This window comes from Sorghum bicolor, chromosome 5, assembly GCF_000003195.3.
Source record: "Sorghum bicolor cultivar BTx623 chromosome 5, Sorghum_bicolor_NCBIv3, whole genome shotgun sequence".
Classification (NCBI taxonomy): Eukaryota; Viridiplantae; Streptophyta; class Magnoliopsida; order Poales; family Poaceae; genus Sorghum; species Sorghum bicolor.
In genome coordinates, this window is record NC_012874.2 from 71,501,126 (window position 1) to 71,522,425 (window position 21,300).

Consider the following 21,300-nt stretch of genomic DNA (forward strand, 5'->3'; position numbering starts at 1 on the left):
GTCAGAATTCTTCCAACAAATTTCTATCAGCAGATATTTAGCATATTTCATCCAGTAGGACCAGTACTACATTAACCTTGATATTTTAGGAATTATACTATATTAAATAAGTAACAATTTTCAATTTGATTTCGTAGAATGCAAATCATCAGGACAAAAATAGTAGTAATAAACCAATAACTATGCATGCTAAAATGGATCACAATACTATTAATTTTGTAAATAAATGTTGCAACATGGAAAGTTTTTCTACTCTTTGGGCACTCTCTTCAACTATAAATTTGGTATGGCTACAACTTCCATCTACACACATAGTATTATATAATAGGAAACTTTACTTCGTGACAGGTCACGAGACATCGCGACCATACGACTCCCTCTCGCGCCCGAGGCCTGCGTGAACCCTCCTCGCCGACGCGGCTCCTCCATCCATCCCACCCCTCTGGCAGCGGTGGTGGCGCTCCTCACCGTCGAGGCCCCTCCCTCCCTCCCTTCCCTCTAGGGTCGGCAGCGACGGCGCTAGCAAGGTAGGCCGGTTCCTCTTCCTCCTCCTCCTCCTCCTCCTCCTAGATCTAGTAGTGGCTTGGGAGAAGAAGCCATCTCGCGGGCTATAGAAGGACTCGGTCATGGGAGTCAGGCAGGCTAGATGGTAGGGAAGGAGATCGAGTGGTTTATGGGGCTTGGTGGTGCCAACGGCGGCCGAGCCAAGGAAGGGTGGGGCTCGATGGCCGAAGCTCGGAGCTCAGCATCATCGGCGAACCTGACCATTGTGGTGCTCTAGCGAGAGGGGGGAGGGGAAGAATGCGTCTGCCGCAGGCGCTAGGGTTCACCGGAGCACCGGAGCATCCGCAGGGGGGACAGGGAGGAGGAGGGGCGTTGGCGAGGGTGCAGGAGGGGCAGAGGAGGAGGGGTACGGGGTTGGAGAAGGGGGACGGTTGGAAGCCAATCACGAGATAGATGACGGGGTAACGCTTTGTTGAAGCGCGTGACCCATCACACGTTAACGTGCTCCTTGTATAGAATTAATATATACTCCTATCTGTCATCTACCTTTATCTATGGTTCTTATACCATTTCTTGTCCCTAAAGGTACCATGATGTCTGTTTCTGTAGCAGGTACTGTATCGAGTACTGTGTCTACATTGCTTTTTTTCCCTTATTTTTCTCTTTTCTTGCTAGGCTACAAATCTGTTTTCTTGCTCCCGCATGACGTGTGGGGTTACCTATTAGAAGTGTGGGGTAACCTATTAGGCCTTGTTTACTTCCAAAATTTTTCGCGAAATGAACATTGTAGCACTTTCGTTTTTATTTGACAAATATTGTCTAATCATGGACTGATTAGGCTCAAAAGATTCGTCTCGCAAATTACAGGTAAACTGTGTAATTAGTTTTTATTTTTATTTATATTTAGTGCTCAATGCATACGTCTAAAGATTCGATGTGACGGAAAATCTAAAAATTTTGCAACTTCTTTTGGGAACTAAACAAGGCCATGGATGAGTCCAGAAAAAAAATATGCGACAACATCGCATATTGCCTTGCATGTGACACAATCTGCGTGTTTGATGCATGTCCCGAGACCACCAGTCAAAACGATAATCAGCCCCGCGTGATTGAGCCGATGGGCCGAAGCTAGTACTGCCTTGCATGAGAACCCCCGTCCCTGTTTGGAGCACGACTAGGTGGGAAATGTGGAATGGGTAGCACTATATCATATTGCTTCGTTTGGTTTTGTTCCTCCCTTCTAATCTACAAAATAGAAAAAGTTCATATAATCGTTAGAAATATTATTGTTCAGAGTTTTAGAAATGCAAGGTATGCTTATACATATATCTAAACTATGTTATTGATGTTGATTGATCAACCTCGCAGTGGCAAATGGTGGCCAGAATGCCCTTGCTGGCTGCAACTGCGGCTGCGGCGGGAGGACGTCGGCGTCTCATCCACCTGTGGGCAACCGCGCCCTCGGCGGTCAACTGGCAGGAGCCGCTGGGACAGGACGACATCCCACCATGGTCATCATGGTCGCGTGACACCAAAATCAAGGTGTTGTTCGGCGCCTCCTTGGTGTTCCTCATCGTTTGCTTTTGTGTCCTCCGTCTCTTCTGCCGCCACAAGGAGGACAACGAGCAGGATACCAGCCGGGTTGTTCTTGGACTGTGGAACAATGATGACGACGGCGAAGCTGTCAGTGCTCCACCGCTGCCGCTGGAGGAGCAGCAGCCACTGCCCACAAGCGGTAATGGCAGTGCACCGCAGAGCAACAACGGCGAAGATGACAGACCTCCACAGCGACGGCAGCGGCGGCGGAGGCAGCAGCCGCCCGCTGTCGCGGAGGTGCCCGCGGCCGACGTGGAGTTAGCGATGGGCGAGGTGCAGTTGACGCAGGCCAGCGTGGAGAGGATGGTTTCAACTCCAGCGCCAGAGCCCCCAGAGCCAGCACCAACGCTGAAGTGCACGTTCAGTAAGGCTGAGGGGTGGGTGGAGGAGACATGCTCGGTGTGCCTGTCAGAGCTGGTCGACGGCGAGAAGGTAAGGGTGCTGACGGCGTGCATGCACTACTTCCATGCCACCTGCGTCGAGGCGTGGCTGCACAGGAAAGCCAACTGCCCACTCTGCCGCACTCCCGCCATGGCCGTCGCGGTCAGAGGCCGCCGTCGCCGGCAGACCCAAAACTGAGCCTAGCCTAACTAGGAATCAGGTGGCTTGGACGAATTCCAGTATCTCCTACTGTTTTTTGTCTCTCGCGAAGATGGAATGACAAATTTGTATGTACTTTGGTTAACATTATTAGTCCATCAACCCGTGCTCTCGCACAGCCTAGAATCTTATAAGAGACAAGAGATATTGGAATTAGCTATTTCTATGGATGATAAGTAATACTTATATTAAATTATACTTTTTTTCTTTGTTCCTTTTCAAATAAAATAGGCACGCCTAATACTTTATAGTGTTTATTTAATTGTGGTAAACTTATCAATTATTGATCGATATATTTTTCATCTATATATTACTATATCATGAATCTAAGTTTTGATTTTCAAATTATTAACCTTACTTATAGTTATACATAAGGATTTTAGGTCGTAGACTACACTCTTAAGTACAATGATAGCCTAAATAGTTACTTTAAACCTAGACCACATTGCTTAAGATCAGTTTAGAGCTTGACGGGAGATCTAGGATGGATAGTTGTGCTAACCGCATGAGAATATTAAAGTTTAAGCTTTATAATGACTATTTGTACCAAAGAAAACTCAAAGAATAGGAAGATATAGATACTTGTAGTATGCACTATCCGCCCCATTTATCACAACATTTGAATTTTATTGCCAAAGAGTTATTTATGCAGTAGAGGTTATACTATTAATAAATATATGTGAAACGTTTTAGTTAAAGTGTATAGATTACCTAATAAATAATTTTTATAAATTACATGTCATGTTTTTAATAATTCTAAATAATTTGTTAGTATCATTAGTGTAGGAAATCTTTTTCCATGATTGCTGAAACCTAACATATATATTTATCTCTCACGTATGCGTAAGTAGTTTTGTTTGAACAAAAACCGCACCAAAGAACTGCAAAAACAAAACCAGAAACAGTTACCGAGAGAGGAGCCACCCAGGGTGTAGAGAAGAAGAAAACAAGAGAGAAAGGAAGAAGGAAACTATCTAAACTACACCCAGTGTGTTTTCAGGCTAAGCTGTAAACAAAACTACACAAAGAAACACAGTTAAGCCAAGAACGAAAAGAAGAGTGGATAGAAGGTTTTGATTCTGTCCAGATGGTCAGTGACTTCATGTCTAAATGCAGAGCTCAAGCTAGGAGCCTTTCCTTCGAAAATAAGAGCATTTTGTTCCACCCAAATGCAATTTGCCGAGATCATAAATATTTCTACGTAAAAGGATGGGGACAAGATTACCTTGCAATGATTAATTTTTGAAAACGATCAACTGAATCTGTCAAAGTGATGTCCAGACCAAACCATCTACTAGTAGCAGCTGGACATTCAAAAAACATCATGCAGACAAAGTAAACAATTGTATCCTTCTTGCATAAATTTATTCATTCTTCTGAGAATATTATGAGTGTGTGGAGTCAATATTCAACAAAGAATATGATGTGTGGGACACATTTGTATTTCCAAATCCATCGAATGGGCTTCGGAGTAACTATGCTGGAAAAATGGCGATGATAATACCTGTTAGCCGAGTTCTTTGCCCAGATAAAAGTCCAGTGATCCTTTTCATCACAGGAGTCAACAATTAGTGAGAATACGACCATCTTCCAACGCAAGCTGTCAGATTGTATCCCTTCTTGAAATCTCATCCTCTCCACACAAGCAATCTTTTCTATATTGATCAATAGCCTCAATAACAGTCACAAGGATCTTCAAGGAACATAGAAAATAGGTTGGGAGGGATGAGATTACTGAATTAATGAGCTGCAGCCTACCATCATAAGAAAGAAACAGAGAACTAGCAGAGAGCCTTATTTCTGTTCTGCACAAGAGAGGGGCATAATATTTGACCTGAGGTTTAATGATGCACAGTGGGAGGCCCAGATATGTAAAGGGAAGCTTCCAACCAGACAACCAAAGGCATCAGTTAGTTGAGTTGCTCTATCATTGCTGATATTAATGGGCACTAGATATTGTTTTCCATAATTAACTCTCAATCCAGTGGATTCTGAAAAAAAATGCAGATTTCACTGTGTAAATTTCATAGATTTGTATTCTTCCAGGTGATTTCAGAGTCTGGATATGTACCCTTCTTTTCTGGACATTCATGCTCTTCCAGAAAACACCACACAAAACTAAAAAAAAGTCAATGTGACGACAACAGTTTCAATTTGTGGTCTGGAGTCTGGATCCAACAATTTGCTTACCGTTAGGTCCTGCAGTACTTTGGATCTGTCAGAAACTTGAGAATCGCGGTCAGCCAATAAACTTGGTCTCATGGCTAGCAAAGAGCAGTTGCTCCCTTCATTGTTGAGCTCATAAGGTATTTGGTGAGCATTGTTTGGGAGTTTTTGGTGTTTATGTTAGAATTAGGGATCTTTCTTTACCACCTGACCTGAATAAAATATATGCATCACTAGTTTCTTCCTAGGATAACTGGTACTCCTGGTCTTTTGTCTTGGGTTGTTGTTTCACTTTTCTTTGCATCACAAGTAATGTTCTACACTGTTAGCATCTGTTTAGCATACTATGTTTTTTTAGCTTTTCTTAGCAAACCAGGGAGGAGACCTGCCGATTATATTAAAAATAAGATGAGCCCAAACAAGATTAAAACAACCAAATACAATAGAGCTACCATACCTCAAAACATCGAGCAGTTACAACAAACAAAAAGACAAAAGAGTTAAGCTAACAACTAAAAACAACAACACAAATACTGCACAAGCTTAGCCTCCCTCTTGCAGATGCTTTGCTGCTAGCAGCGTGTTGGCCCCATCCGCGGTTGCTTTGCCGCGTTGATGGTCGTGTTGCTTGCGTGGATGCTTTGCCGCCGGTGTGCTAGGGCAGATGTTGCCGCCAGAGTTTAGGCCCCCTCCTATGCAGATGCTTTGCTGCTGCGAGTGTGTCGGCCCCATCATGGATGCTTTGCCGCGTTGATGGTTTTCGTGTTTGGACGGATGCTTTGCCGCTTGGAGTTTCTAGCGGATGCTTTGCCGCTATTGTCATCTACGACTTCACTTCACTGCTGGCTTCCAAAGTGTTGAGTTCTTTTACATTTGGTTCAATTAGCGGGGTTGTCAGGTGGAGGGCCGCCTCCCTCATGGTTCTTGCTTTTCGTTTGTGTTGGGGACTTCGTTGTTAATCCATGGATTACTTGTGAATCCTTTGTATCAATTACTTTGCCGTTCCTTCATCTCTTCTTCTTAATGAAAAACACGTGAAGTCGCGATCTCGAAAAGACATCAAGATGAGTTGTACAACAAAGCCACACCACTAGTCCTTCAGCAAAAAACGACACTGAACTCCAAAAGCCATGTTACTTCACAAATAACCCAACAGCACACACCACCAACAAACTACCAAGTCGATGCACTGCCGTCACTGCTTGCACCATCAATAAAGACGAAGTCCCACACAAAGCAAACAACTACAATGCAAAGCAAGCCGGCACAAGCTATTTAGTTGCCAAACCAACGTTGCTGCTTGCACCATCTGTCGACGTTGTCTTGCACATCGCCGAAAGGTAGTTTCATGCATCCAAGTTGCCTTGCCAAAAATTTGAGAATCAAAACAAACCGCCTCCATGTGCTCCAACGTAAGCCAAAAGCAACAGTGCCCTTCTGTTGGCCATCATGTGTGCCCCAGAGGACCCTTGGCAACTCTGCGGGCACTCCTAGTTTATGATGCCACTCTGTTGCCGCACTGTAACTGCCCCTCAGAAGCTCTCCAGTATTCGTGCAATGCCATTATCAAGGCCCCCTCTAGTAGTGTGACTGGAAAAATAATCCCATATATCATTAGGCCAGTCTCAATGTATAGGCCTTGTTTAGTTCGCAAAAATTTTCAAGATTCCCCGTCACATCGAATCTTTAGTCGCATGCATGGAGCATTAAATATAGACGAAAATAAAAACTAACTACACAGTTTATCTGTAATTTGTAAGATGAATCTTTTGAGCCTAGTTACTCCATAATTGGACAATGTTTGTCAAATAAAAACAAAATATTACAGTACCCAAAAACAAAAAATTTTGCGAACTAAACAAGGCCATAGTTTCATGGCACAGTTACCAAGACTATAAACTAGGTAACCGAGCCACAGGAGTTTCATGGGGATGAAACTCCTCTCTCATCTGATGAAACTCCTTCATTTAATGACCCTGCCAAGTCAGCAATTTTGCTTATGTGGCACCATATTCAATGTGTATGACACTCTTATGAAACATGCATTGAGACTGACCTTAGAGTTTTGAGAAGGATGTTGGGAAATGCTGCCAGCACCCCGTAACAGCACGTTGAGTGAATGGCCTGCTCACACGCGGCAATGAGTGGCTCAATTGCAACAACCAACGGGCACTCTGCCCCAGAACAGTAGGTATCACAATAAATGACTTTCAATCTCCCTTTCTTTATGAGCATTTACACTCCCTTTATATAGGGCGTGGATATCGACTCAGATCTATTACACAAATGCCCCGTGATGGTGGCGGAATATCCTAGCATATTCCAGCACTGCAGTCTACCGCCTGTAGGGCCACTTGAGTAATTTTGAACCACGAGCTCCACACGCGCCGTCTACTCGGGACCCTGAACTTGCTGGGGCCTGAACCTCCGGTCCACCGGTGAACCTCCACCGCAGGGGCGCCGAAGGTTATCCGCCTCCTCCTTGACTCCCGCGTCGCTCCTGGACGCACTTCGGTTCATCCTCCGTCATGGGGAGTCCGAAGGATACGTCCTTCATTCTCCTTGATCACCGATGTTGGCCTGGCTCCTGCATGCATAACATGTCACATGAGCCACGTTAATGTCAGGTTCGCCCGGAACCTTGTCCTTCAACATCCGAAGGTCCGGGAAGCGGAGGTTTTTGGTGAAGGTAGATCTCTGACGCAGCTGGGTGGGGGAAGGCATGGCCAAGCCCCCAACAAAGGACAATGATGTCTTAACTTGTGGATTTGATAAAGCAGAAGTGACAGCCAATAGATTTAGAATAGAAGACATACACTTGTATGGCTTGGCAAATGACTAGAAAGCCTTGCAGCCATGGTTGTATTGCTACTCACTTCTACATATATTTGATATAATCATTACTAACCAACCTATTTTTATACTTCTCAGTCCAAGCTCTACCATAATATGGGAAGGCGAAGGGGCAAAGGAAGAGAGAGGGGAAGAGGAGGACGAACAGGAGTAACAACACGAAGGCTAGCTATTTTATAATCAAGTCACCATTTTAGTCTGCTCTGACCTTTAGCTGTTTGAAAACTTGCTTATAAATGTCCATAACAGGATATTTATTTGTTTTACAACACCACTTTGGTGGTTTAGTTGTTTCAGTCAGCAAATTTAAACTTTGTACGCATGCATGCATATCGATGTTACATTATGTGGGCAAAATATGGAAAAAAAAATTGAAGCCATGCTTTTACAAATATTTATAAATTTTTGAATCAGTATGTTGGCGCACATCGAGGCAGAGAGGAGGTGGCAGAGCAGAAGTATTCCACCATTCGTTATAATCAAAGGGTCTGAAAATTTCTGATTCAATCAAAAATGCAATTTCTTGGTTTCGATTCATTAAAACCTTTCTATCCTCATTATTTGAAGGCCGCAGAAATTGAATGTTTGGGTCGGGATTTACATGTCCCCAGAAATCATTAGAACTCTTCCAATGGTTTGGCCAGGATTTTTACTAAAGGAACCACGATAACACAAATTTGGAAAACGTCTCAAAATAGGGAAACTTTTTACATGCTTTTGGGCGCACATAGTATTATAGTAGGCATATTCAATGTAAATGAGTAGGACTTCCTTTTTAAGGAATATAGGTACAAAGTTTCTTCTTCAAGCATGCATCATCGTCTTATATATGTAGTACATGCATATACATATATATTTATTTGTTGTTGAATCATGGATACAAGTTCGTGATGATGGATGCAAGTTCGTCTCAATTTGCGTGGCCGTTTCCTGGTCTACTGATACTGGTTGCCACAATGCCCGTCGTAGTGGCTGCGGCAGGAGGACGCCGGCATCTCGTGGACCACATCCCGGCGACCCCGCCATCAGCCGGCTCGCACGATTCCGGCGGCGGCGTCTCATCGTCGGATGACGCTACAGAGAACGTGATGTTGATGGTCTTCTCCTTCCTCGTCACCCTCTGCGCTTGCTGCTTTATCCGCCACAAATTCTGCCGCGGCGAGGAGCACGAGCAGGGGACCGGCAGGGATAATGGCCGTGGACGGCCGAGCAACCAAAGCGAAGCACCGCGGCGGCAGCGGCAGCGGCCCGAGGAGCGGGAGCAGAGGACCGGCAGGGATAATGGCCGTGGACAGCGGAGCAACCGCGGCGAAGCACCGCGGCGGCAGCAGCGGCGGGCCCCCGTGGCGGCGGCGCCGGCGGCAGTACTGGACGTGGAGCTGACGCAGGAGCCCGTGCTGGAGTGCACGTTCCGGATGGCCGACGGGTGGGAGGAGACGATGTGCTCCGTGTGCCAGTCGGAGATGGCTGACGGCGAAAAAGTGAGGGTGCTGACGGCGTGCACGCACAGCTTCCACACCACCTGCGTCGAGCAGTGGCTGCGCGACCACGCCACCTGCCCGCTCTGCCGTGCCCCCACCAGTGCTGCACCGGCCAAAGATCGCCGGCACCGTCGTCCGACGACATGAGTAAGTTCAGGTACCTAGTACTGGGCTAGTCGCTAGTTCTGACTTTTTCCAGAGTGGGAAATCTATTGGAAAATAATTTGAATAACCATATAGTTCTTCATAGAGCTAGGGTTTCCATCCTTGAGTGTGCCTCCCCCATGCTTCCAAATTAACCCTTGGTACTTGTTCTTTTGGACGGAAGCACCTATATATATTCTTACAATATAATGGTATGTAACAATAAAGATTATTTTCTTAATTTACTACTGTTAGTGATAATAAGGAGTTTGCACAAGATTATAACTGACCGCCAAACTTGACTGCACGTAAGTATGTATGTCCTTTTACGATTTTATTAAAAACTGAGATAAGGAACCGGAAAGAGGAGGGAACATATCATGTGGAAACCACAACCTTCATAAAAACCCATGCAAACCACAGCAAAAAAGTCGCCTAAATTCAACAAACAAATCACACATGTAGATGATATGATGATACATAACCTTGTAAAATATCTTGTCCAAACTCGAATTGATATCTCACAAATGAATTCGAATTTGGACAAGATTTTTTACAAGATTGTGTATAATCATATCATCTACATGTGTGATTTTTTGATGAATTTAGACAACTTTTTTGTCATGGTTTACACGGGGTTTTACGAAGGTTGTGGTTTCCACTAGATATATTCACCTGGAAAGATCGTTCCAACCTACACACAGGGTTACCATCATGATGATGCAAGTCATCTCATCATCACCCCATGGCTATGGATCCATCAATGGCAACAAACTAGCAATAATCCTCGTAGTTGTCGTTAACCCAACCCAGCCCCTACTACAAAAAGACGACTGACCATATGGAGGCCTTGTTTAGTTCACCACAAAAACCAAAAAGTTTTCAAGATTCCCCGTCACATCAAATCTTACTGCACATGCATGAAGCATTAAATATAAACAAAAACAAAAACTAATTACATAGTTTAGCTGTAAATTACGAGACGAATCTTTTGATCCTAGTTATTAGTCCATGATTCGATAATATTCGTCACAAACAAACGAATTGCTACAGTAGCGAAATTCAAAAACTTTTCGCATCTAAACAAGGCCGGAGTAAAACCTTGATCATATCCCTGTAGGCATTAGTCTGTTAGGCTGTGACTGAACCTGAAGTGATCGATGAGTCGATGACCATGACCAGGGCCAACAAGAGAGTTGCCATCATGATGGAACAAGTCATCCCGTCATCACCCCATGGGGATCCATCAATGGCAACAAACAAAGAAAATCCTCGTAGTTGTCGCTAACGCACCCAGACCCTACAAAAACACGACTATCCATCTTGTAAAACCTTGATCCTTGCAGTCACTAGCTAGTCAGCAAAGCTGTGTGATTGAACCTGCAGTGATCAATGAGTTGACGATCCACCATGCTAACATACAACAACAATTATATAGCCCAACCTCTCTTGTACAATCAGATAGTTGGAACACCACCGCCCTGTAAATATACAAAGGGTAACGGTTCAATTGACAACACACAATCGAATCTATCAAAATACATCTATTTTCTATCTCTTGTCTTATTACTTTATAATTTACTATTTCTTCTTGTTCTTCATTGTTGATGATGTTCATTGCTTCAACGGTGGTGAAGCCCAAGATCAGTCAGGTCATCTACATCAGCCCACGCCCTGACGGATCCAGGCATATAGAGTTTCGGATCTCAAGAGACCTCGCTGGCATGTCTTGCATTCGCACTCTCGACGAGCTCCTCTGGCAACATGTCCTGTGTGTTGCACTCATCACCAGTAAGCCACAGGGACATATTCATGTGCGAACAATCTCCACATCAAAGTTATTATCTAAAAAAATGTCACCATCAGAGAATCGTTGAGAGCCACGAAATGGAAGCGACGACGTTGCCGTTCCTTTGAGAGCAAGTAAATATTATCGATGTCATCCTCTCGGTCGATATCGTACCAAGTAATTCAGCATCGAAACCTTCGTTTCTCGTCCCCTTAATAAGTACCATGCAAATACAAGTAAATTGTACTGCAAGCGCCCTACCCAGAAATTACCACAACTCATAATCGTCCATCCCTGGTCTGAAGTCACAACGACGACGATGCCCTCAAGTGGCGGCAGACCCGGCACGTACCGCAACCCCGGCAGCCATGCTTCCGCCTTGGCCGCCTCACAGACCAGCGTGACCTTGATCATCGTCTTCATTGTCCTATTCTTTGTCGTCTTGGCTCTGAGGGTGTTCTTCATCCTCCGCCGCAGGGAGATGGAGCAGCAAGGCCAAGGCAGCAGAGTGTGTGGTCCAAGACCCAGCGCAGGTGGGGGGTGTTGACGTTGCTGACGTGTATATCATCTGTTGTGCTACAGTAATCATGGCCACTGCATGCAGTTTTATCCCTACGAGGTTATTAGCTACACGGTCTGCTGTCTGTGAGATTTTTTTTACCTTATTAACAACACATAACAGCTCAACAGACAGCCTGTACAATGAGCTGTCTATTTGAGTTGCTGCAAATCGTCTAATGCTTGTTGTATGTAGCCATATGATCAAGTATAAATATAATTGATGATGAAACCAATGCAAAAAGAACGAGTCAAATCGGTCTCAAAACGACGAATTGAAACAAGAACGAGAGGGGTGAGAGCATGAACGCGAAGAACACAAATGCGGTAGGTTAAGGCCTCCATTCCGCAGCAAAAAACGAGTTCTTACACAAATCACACAATTTGTGGACCTCTCTCTCACTAGAAACCCTAAGGAGAGGGGAAACTAAGCAAGGAAGAAATAAAATGGAGGAGGTGAGAGAAATGAGGGGCTCCCTCTCCTTATTTATCGACAATATTACAATTCTCAAATGACTCTAGATATTTTTGAGCGAACTAGCTAGCCACAGGGGCATTCTAGTCTAACTCGACATGACCTAGATCCGACGGCCACCGCGCCTCCTCATCGGTAGCTTCAACTCAACGCGAACTCCCCGATGTCGCCACGTGTCGTCTGTTCCTCGGAACCTCTGCCCGGGTTTGGAGGCTCAAACCCGTGAAACCCGCCGCGAGTAGCGTACTCCATACGCATCCCCCGCTGCCGACTTGTGTCACCACCGTCCTCGATCGGCCGGCCTGCCAAGTTCTTCTGAGCCTCGCTCAACTCGCACGTCTGCCGTCTTGACTTGGTCAACACGGTTACATCTATGTACACTTACACTAGTCGATGTCCCATATGTCAGCCACCGCGGCTGGTCTTCCGGCCTCTGGGTCGGTTCTGCTCGCAATTCGGTTGCTAACTTGCTGCTCCTCCGCGCGTTCGCTGTAACTTCGTTGTGCTTTGTAACCTCGTTGTATTGTTGTATATATTGGGCCAATCCCGCGTGCGCCACGGTCTTCAAGTAGTTTCTCTGAATCTCAGGTTCCCGCGCTCCATTCCAAAATATGGTGTAAATAAACACCCATTGCCTCATGACCCCAGACTTGCCCTTGAGCACACCACGACGCTTGCATATGCCCCATTTTTTCTAGGCATCTCTAAAATATTTTCAATTTCCAAAATTCTGAATACTCATTACAGTGTATGCCCCATTTTTTCTAGAGAATATAACATGTTCGTCTCCAGCATGTTTCGATAATACATTGTACTGTCGGCTAATACTTCATCCATTCTATATTACAAATTGTTTGGCTTCTTCAAATACAGAGTTTTTACCATGTATCTTGATATAGCTAAAATATATAGCAAAAAAACCTAAAAAAACTATTTGTATAGGAGTTGATTTTCTACTTCTCCAGCATGATCATAACTTCTATGGTTACCCTAGATAAGTCTATTTGGTTTTACTATTACAAGAGCCAAAATTCGTACGTTCTAGAGACATCCACATTAGGTACTATATATGGTCATATATTTATGACTGTGGATAAGCAAGGTAGTAAATTTATGATTTTATGCTTGCGCTATTGGTTATTGTAACAAAATTACCTTTGGAGGTCTTACTGTAATTTAATACATCAGATAGACTAGTCCTGTTGGCGTATTGAAGGCTAGTACCCTCCAGATAGATGATAAATAAATAAATAGATAAATAAATAAATACATATATATGTAGAAAATAAATTGCTAGGTTGGTACCGATAGATAGAGATAGCACAGAGATATAGATATAAATTGATTTTTTTATTTTATTTTTTGGACAAATAAATAGATAGACAAACATACAGTAGATAGATAGATAGATAGATAGATAGATAGATAGATAGATAGATAGATAGATAGATAGATAGATAGATAGATAGATATATAGATAGATAGATAGATAGATAGATAGATAGATAGATAGATAGATAGATAGATAGATAGATAGATAATCATAACAAATAGTTAGGTAGGTACAGATAGATAAATGGATAGGGATAGAAATAAAAATTGAGATAAAGATAAAGTGAGAGATATAGATATAAAAATAAATATAGATAGAGATAGAGGTAGAAATAAATAAGTTGTGACAACAAATATTACTCGATGTTTTTGAGTACTCCTATATAAACACCTGCACACTAACGCAGAAATTAAATACATATACAAATGCAGACCACTCATTCCTAAACAAGGAGGAAAAAATTTCAGAGTAGTATTGTCCTCTAGCCTCAGTCACCAAGTGCTATACAATGAGGAATATATACCTTACAAGTGCTATTTTTCTGATACTTATGATCATTTGTTCAACCATTCCATCTGGCCAAGGTATATATATAGAGAGAGACGTAATTACTTATACTTTGCATTTGTTATATATTATCCCCTTTGTTCAAAGAATAGCTTGCTTTGGCTTCATGTTATAAGTCAAACGACTCTAATAACTTGATCCAAGTTTGTTATGAAAAAAATCTGAACTAGCACACATCCAAATAAAATACATAATAAAAACATATGTCTTGAAGAATTTAATAAAAGTAATATGAAGGTTTAGATGTTCAAGCATTTTTTTCTCTAAACTTAGTTAAAACTATAAAAAATTTACTGGAGTACCAATCAACATGTTTTGATTATTTTGTAATATGTTCATGCATTTGTAGGCCAAGACCAGCCTCAGGTGGCACGCGGTCCTCGTATCCCCAAGCCGGCCTCCTCCTGTTACGCCAGTGCCTCATCCCCCTAGTCCTCCTGATACGCCTGTGCCGCATCCACCCCCACAGTTGCAAGGAAGAAAGCAGCCCCAGGTGGTAGGAGGTTGGCCCGTCCCTAGGCCTCCTTTGCTGCCTCATCCACCTCGACCACCAGCCCCACACAGTTTGTTGGAGGCAGAGGCAAAGTCAGAGACGTGCTACCCTAACAATAACAAACTCTCTCCGACTAGCTGCGGGCAGATGTGCAAGAAAAATGGCTTCGAAACCAAATATAGCTACTACATCGAAAGACAGGATGCTAAATGGGAATGTTGTTGTCCACATTAAGAAATGTAACCACAAGCATCTGTTTGATGGCAACACACGTTCCTACTGGCTACTGCAGACAAACGTAAGGTCTATGGGTGCCATAGCTAGACAGTGAGCGAACTCATCGATTTCTAAAACTGAATGGGAATGGTGCTGGAAATAAAGGCTGCCATGCAACACACCACAATGTTACTTTGTCCTAGTAAAAACAATGGATGCATGTAACAACGAACTAAGGGCACTCCTCCTAGCTAGCACAAGTGGTTTTCTTTGCCGTTAATGAGGATATGCCATTACAGCAAGAGTGTCGACGCAAAAACGTGACGATCAGCGTTCAACACACAGCAAGCCGTGAGAAACTACGCAGAGCAGGTCCTAAGATATCTATCCACGACTTTGAACACAGGACCGGTTGGTCGTGACCAAGGGCATGCCTTGACCCTACACAATTGACAAGCAGAGAATAATAAGTTGTTTAAGCTGGAACATGTCACAGTTGCACCAGACAGTTCCAATGTGTGGCCAGATCAGGCCGATAAGTAATGCTCTCGCGCGACCAAAGAGTCGATATCCAGAATGCTCATAACAAAAAAGGGTGTAAATAACTAAGCATGATCGCACTACTGCAGACAGCGCCTTTGCCGAGCGCCTGGGACGCTCGGCAAAGAGCGATTTGCGCTCGGCAAAGTCTTTGCCGAGCGTGACGCTCGGCAAAGAGGTCCCGGCAAAGAAACGCTCGGCAAAGGCTTCTTTGCCGAGCGTCTTTTATCGGGCGCTCGGCAAATCCTTTGCCTAGCGCCAAAAAGGCCTTCGGCAAAGAAAAGCGATGGGCATGACCGTTATGCACCGTGACACTTTCTTTGCCGAGCGTCTTCACTTTGCGCTAGGCAAAGAGCAAAATATTTTTTTTTTGAAAAATTCTTTGCCTAGCGCCTACAAGACAACGCTCGGCAAAGAGGAAATGATTTTTTTTAAAAAAACTTCTTTGCCGAGCGCCTCCAACAACGCGCTCGGCAAAGAGGATAAAAATTGTTTTTTGAAAAAAGTCTTTGCCTACCGCCTCCAACCTGGCGCTCGGCAAAGCTAGGTAGGTTGCTGTTTTCCCGCGCCAAATATTCCAGCTTTGCCTAGCGCTGCGCTAGGCAAAGCTGGAATCCATTTTTTTTTTGCTTTCTTTCACTGCAAACACAGCAAATCATATGTATATATATCATATTGATATCCCCATGAACACAAGTAGCACCATTTATATCACAATTCCATCAATTTTATCACCACCGGCAAAGGATTTATCACAATAGCACATATATCTCATAATAACATCACTTATTCGGCGATAAAGTCCATACAACAACTTGATTCTAATGAAGTTCAACACAACAAGTCCAAGTCCATGACATGAAGTTCCACACAACAAGTCCAAGTCCATGACATGAAGTTCCACACAAGTCCAAGTCTATGACACGAAGAGAAGGAATACATGACAACTTCTTCGACGACGTTACTCACTGAGGCGGCGGTGGAGGTGCGTACTCGGGCCACCCATTTGATGGCGGCGACGGTCTCCCATGCTCGTTCGCCACTTGGTTCGAACCCACCGACTGAGGCTACACACAAGAGCAGCGATTGCATGAGACAAAGTTAAATAGCTAAATAACATGCATGTGTGATATATATTACTCACCGGAGTAGTGTGGAGAGCAACGAAGGGAGGAACGACGGGAGGAGGCTGAGGTGGACCCATCAAGTTGGGTGGCAAAGTAACACCCAAAGAACTCTGCAGAAACGCCAGCACATCTGACATCCTCTGGTCAGTTATCACATGAGAGATGTGTAGGTTTCTAACTAACTTCCGTGACAACATGCACGAAACTTTACCAAATTTTTACCATAGCATCCACATGTGTTCTAAAGACGTGTCGCTAAGTTATGTAATTTTTCGACTTCATTTGCATTTTATATAATTTAATAGCACTTCACGCGCAACTTGGTCGCCGTGTTCCGTGCGCGAGATGTTCGATATTTCATGCGTGCTCCTGGATATGGCCTTAACATACACTATGTAAAGCGAATATCAATTTTTGAACCGTCGAATTCGGAGATTCGATACACCTGCAGTTCAAACCCGCGTTTATCGTAGAAATTCAATTAAACCAAATTAACTAAAGATATATAATAAAATGATTTTAAAAACTACCAAAACCTTAACACATACTATTAAATAATGTGTAATACAAAACAAAATAGTTTGAAAGCAAATATCAAAAAAAAAAATCTTTGCCGAGCGCCAAAAGTCGGCGCTAGGCAAAGAGATGCCTTTGCCGAGCGCAAAAATTGAGCGCTAGGCAAAGAGATGCCTTTGCCAAGCGCCTAACGGAGGGCGCTCGGCAAAGGGTGACGGCAGGTACCCCATGTTACATGTGTTATCTCTTTGCCGAGTGCAAGCCTTTGCCGAGCGCTTGGCGCTTGGGAAAGATGTCCTTTGCCAAGAGCGGGCCTTTACCGAGCGTCTGGTGCTTGGCAAAGACGTTCTTTGCCGAGCGTCTCCGTTTGCCGAGGGTACTACCCTCGGCATCTTTGCCGAGCGCTGTCTTTGCCGAGGGCCCTGCGCTAGGCAAAGGTGGCCTTTGCCGAGCGCCCGATTAATAGCGCTCGGCAAATAACCAGGCGCTAGGCAAAGGCGCTGTCTGCCGTAGTGTCGGCAATTCCATAGATGTAAACAGTTATAAAATCGGCTAATAACTCGTGTGCATAAGCGATAAATGCAGACAACCGAGAAGTACTAGGAAAGCATAAACATGATAAGCATAAAGAATCGGCTAAATAGGCGATATAGACATGAGCAAGGTCATAACGTGTGTGAGCATTCAGCCATAATATATAAACGGGGCAATAAACCTATCAAATTTAACCTATTATCTCTAACAATGGGGTTCGATCGGATGGATGGCAGCCATAATAAAGATAATAGATTAACCTTCAAGGAATCGGATCTATTCATATTTAACAATAATGGGGTTCGAGGCGGATGTACTTGAATATACGCCCCTTACCCTCAGATTTCAATAACCACCGTGCATCACGGGGGCGTGCCATAATATTAATTTGTCATATAATTGGTGTATACATATACTACTATCAGATGGTCTAGTATGATCGCATATATATACTCGTATACATACACTTCGCTGGGCTATATTTTACAGCCAGGAGTAGAATATATATATATATATATATATGTCAGCACTGCATTACAGGGCGTAATCACAGAAGCCGTTGCTGCACTTGTTGTTGCACCGGTTCCCGCACGCGCCGCAGTTGTCCTCGTCGGAGAGCAGGTCGACGCACCGGCCGCCGCAGCACGTGCTACGATCGTGCTTACAGAGCTTGTTGCATCCGCCACAGTGGTCGACGCTGGCCGTCGTGTCCACGCACTGCCCGCCGCAGCACGTCGGGCCCGGGCTGCCCGGAGCCAAGCACACGGCGGCGGCCGACTTCTTGGAGCAACCGGCGGCGTACGACGGCGGCGGTGAGTTGTAGACCGCGCTGTTCGCAAGCAGGAACCGGCTCCTCCTGGTGGCTTGTTGGCGACCTGCTAGCATGGTCGTCGCAGTGGAGCCGGCGAGGAACGTGAGCAGCAGGACGATGACCGTGACGGCGAGTTTCGCCATGGTGGAGTGTGGAGACGACGACCTCTATTCTATACTTAGCTTGTCGCCGGTGATTAATTGACGGTGAGTTGTGTTTGTTGGAATGTCTCTGATCGAAAGAGGCGCTTATATAGAAGTAAAAGTGATGGTTGACTTCTGATGAGATTTGGAGTTCACTTCAGAGCAAGAGCTGACTTCTGATGATGAAATCTGGAGTTTGAATGAGATTTGCTGCGCTTGGGTGCGTGCAATTGTTTTCATGATGATGAATTTACGGCCGCGCCTTCACATGCATGCATGCATGCATGCCATATATGCTTCAAATCACGGGGATGCATGCATGTATCGAGAGAAAAATAGAAGAAAATATGAAGCTCAAGTGTACGTGGAATGCATCGAGTGATGCCTTCCATTCGACACCCAGAAATCACGTCAGGAGATAACCAAGTTATTACCTGATGCTGCAAGTGCAAGCATTTGCATACCTTTGATGCCTTGCTTTAACAGGAAACCGGAGCATATAAGTCCACCATACTTATAAAGAAAGATATTTCAGAAAAGATCTGGGTCAAATATTAGGAATATAAATCATGAATAACTTTGAAGTTGTGAAGTTTGAAAATATGAAAACCATATAAATATATTGGTCTTGAAAAATACTTTCATAAAAATATACATATACCATTTTTTAATAAATATTTTTATAAAAAACGAGGAGTCAAAGTTAAGCTTTGAATACCGTGTTGCTGTCCTAAATAATTTTCTTTATAGATATAAAGAGAGTATATATGCACATGATTCATTGTACATTTAGTGAGGATATTCCCCCAGATTCGTGGGGTCAACAAATGGCGTGGAAATCAATCAAGCAAACATATAGTATTATTTATAATAAACACGCTAGCAGCAAACCCTAATTTTAGGATATATTTGGACACTATGTAACATTACATACACGTGTTAAGGGTCATTATAGATGCGCATTTTGCTCACTGCACCCTCCTCTTCATCCTCCAGCGAACCTATAATTCGGCACCTCTCAAACCGTAGGTCTCCAATCCCTTCTCGATTTGCTTCCTTACGGGGTTGATTGGTTGCCCCAACGGGATGGTGCAAAGAAGGCCCATCCGGCTCCATTTGATGCACTCGGCCCGTGTTTGGTTGCTCGTCTCGTACGATTTGCTTGTGTCTTTTCGTTCCTTTCCCCTCCACCATCCAGGATGCCTCCATCTTCTCGATCTGAGCTTCCCTCGCGAGCCGGGACAGCGTGCTGCTTTGCGGGATGGGTTTCATTGAGCGCGGGAGATGGCCACATCTGAGCGCACAGGGATTCACAGTCACTGCTAGGGTTACCGCCCCCATATCCATACCTCTCCTTCGTCATTTGCTCTGGTGCGCCCTCTCCTCTTCATCCCCATAGACCTCGGTTGATCAACCGAGTCAACCTGCTCCGTCGGCTCATCCTCCAGAGATCGGACGACGCCTGAATCCTCTGGTCTCCTATGCAGCGATTTTGTTGATTTGTTTGTGGATTTTGTTTTTTGTGCCATGAACTTTAGGGTTCGTACCATGATCTTTCATATTTGTGCTCTGCTAGTGCTGATCTACTATATGTGCTTACTTTAGATCTGGATTTCGTTTCTTGATTTGTCTTCTTTCACCCTTGGATTTGTGCGATGCATTCCTCTTTTTAGCTGTACATATGTGGTCTTGCTTTATCTGGGAGGCTTACACTTGGTCCATTCTTACAACCAAACACAACTGGGAGGCTGATTTCGTTCCGGCAATCGGTCCAACGAGACAACCAAAAAAAACTCAGTCTCATCCTGTATAAGTCACTTTTGGGCAACCAAACGCATGTAAGTGTATGGTTTGGATGTGTATGAAACCAGCTGGTACAGGGACTCCATCCCGGCTCACCGACGAAGGAGCAACCAATCACCCCCTACAAGCAGGAGGACGACGAGTTGGAGTACCAACCAACATCCTGACCCTACCGTGGATCTTGCGGCTGCCGTGTAGCTTGCTGCCACCATGCTCGGTCTCTGGATCGAGAGAGAATAGGAAGTAGGTGTAGAGAAGAGCAGAGAGGGAGAGTCAAATATGAGGGAGAGAGAAGCGGAGGGCTGGGGGAGGCAGGAGTCGACTGAACTTTAGTTCCTATCCAGCAAATAAAGTTGATATTTTTTCTAGGTCCATGAATGATGATATGCAACATGGACACGATTCACGCGTCGGTCGTAACTATATATTAGTACAAATGCCCCTCAATCAATTATCACAAACGTGTTTTCTAAGTTGCATATGTGATATGTCATATAACTACAGACGTGTGATGTAATCACACATCCGTAGCCGTATTACAGTTGTTTGTTACCAATGTGCGTCTATAATAAGCGCTTATTACAGACGCGTGTTGACCCGCTGGACCGACAATCCCGATCGGCGACTTATTATACATACGCGTGTTGAGAACACGCGTCTGTAAACTCATATTATTACAGTTGTTTGTTAGCAATGTACGTCTGTAATAAGCGCTTATTACAGACGCGTGTTGACCCATTGGACTGACAATCCCAGTCGGGCGACTTATTACATACGCGTGTTGAGAACACGCGTCTGTAAACTCATATCAGATATTATAGTTTTTCTACATAGTGGGATTCACTATCTGATTGTTGTTTGCAGATATAGCTCATGTCTAATACTCTCTCTGTCCCAAAATAGAAGTCGTCATGAAATGTATCTATGTTAAAATTTCTCAACTTTGACTAGATTTATAGAAAATATGTGCAACATTTATATATATCTCCAATTAAGTTTATGAAAGTATTTTTAACTATTTATCTAATTATACTAATTATATATTATAAAT

The 21,300-nt window shown here is 44.0% G+C and overlaps 2 protein-coding genes across 2 annotated transcripts; one reads left to right on the forward strand and one right to left on the reverse strand.

Moving 5' to 3' along the window:
• On the forward strand, nucleotides 8,676–9,347 carry LOC8076367 (E3 ubiquitin-protein ligase EL5). The gene has a single exon (XM_002450012.1). The coding sequence runs from the start codon at nucleotides 8,676–8,678 to the stop codon at nucleotides 9,345–9,347; it is 672 nt and encodes a 223-aa protein (XP_002450057.1).
• LOC8076368 (protein STIG1) lies at nucleotides 18,025–18,508 on the reverse strand. Its single transcript, XM_002451268.2, has one exon. It carries the CDS (start codon nucleotides 18,444–18,446, stop codon nucleotides 18,027–18,029), a length of 420 nt encoding a protein of 139 aa, XP_002451313.1. The 5' UTR covers nucleotides 18,447–18,508; the 3' UTR covers nucleotides 18,025–18,026.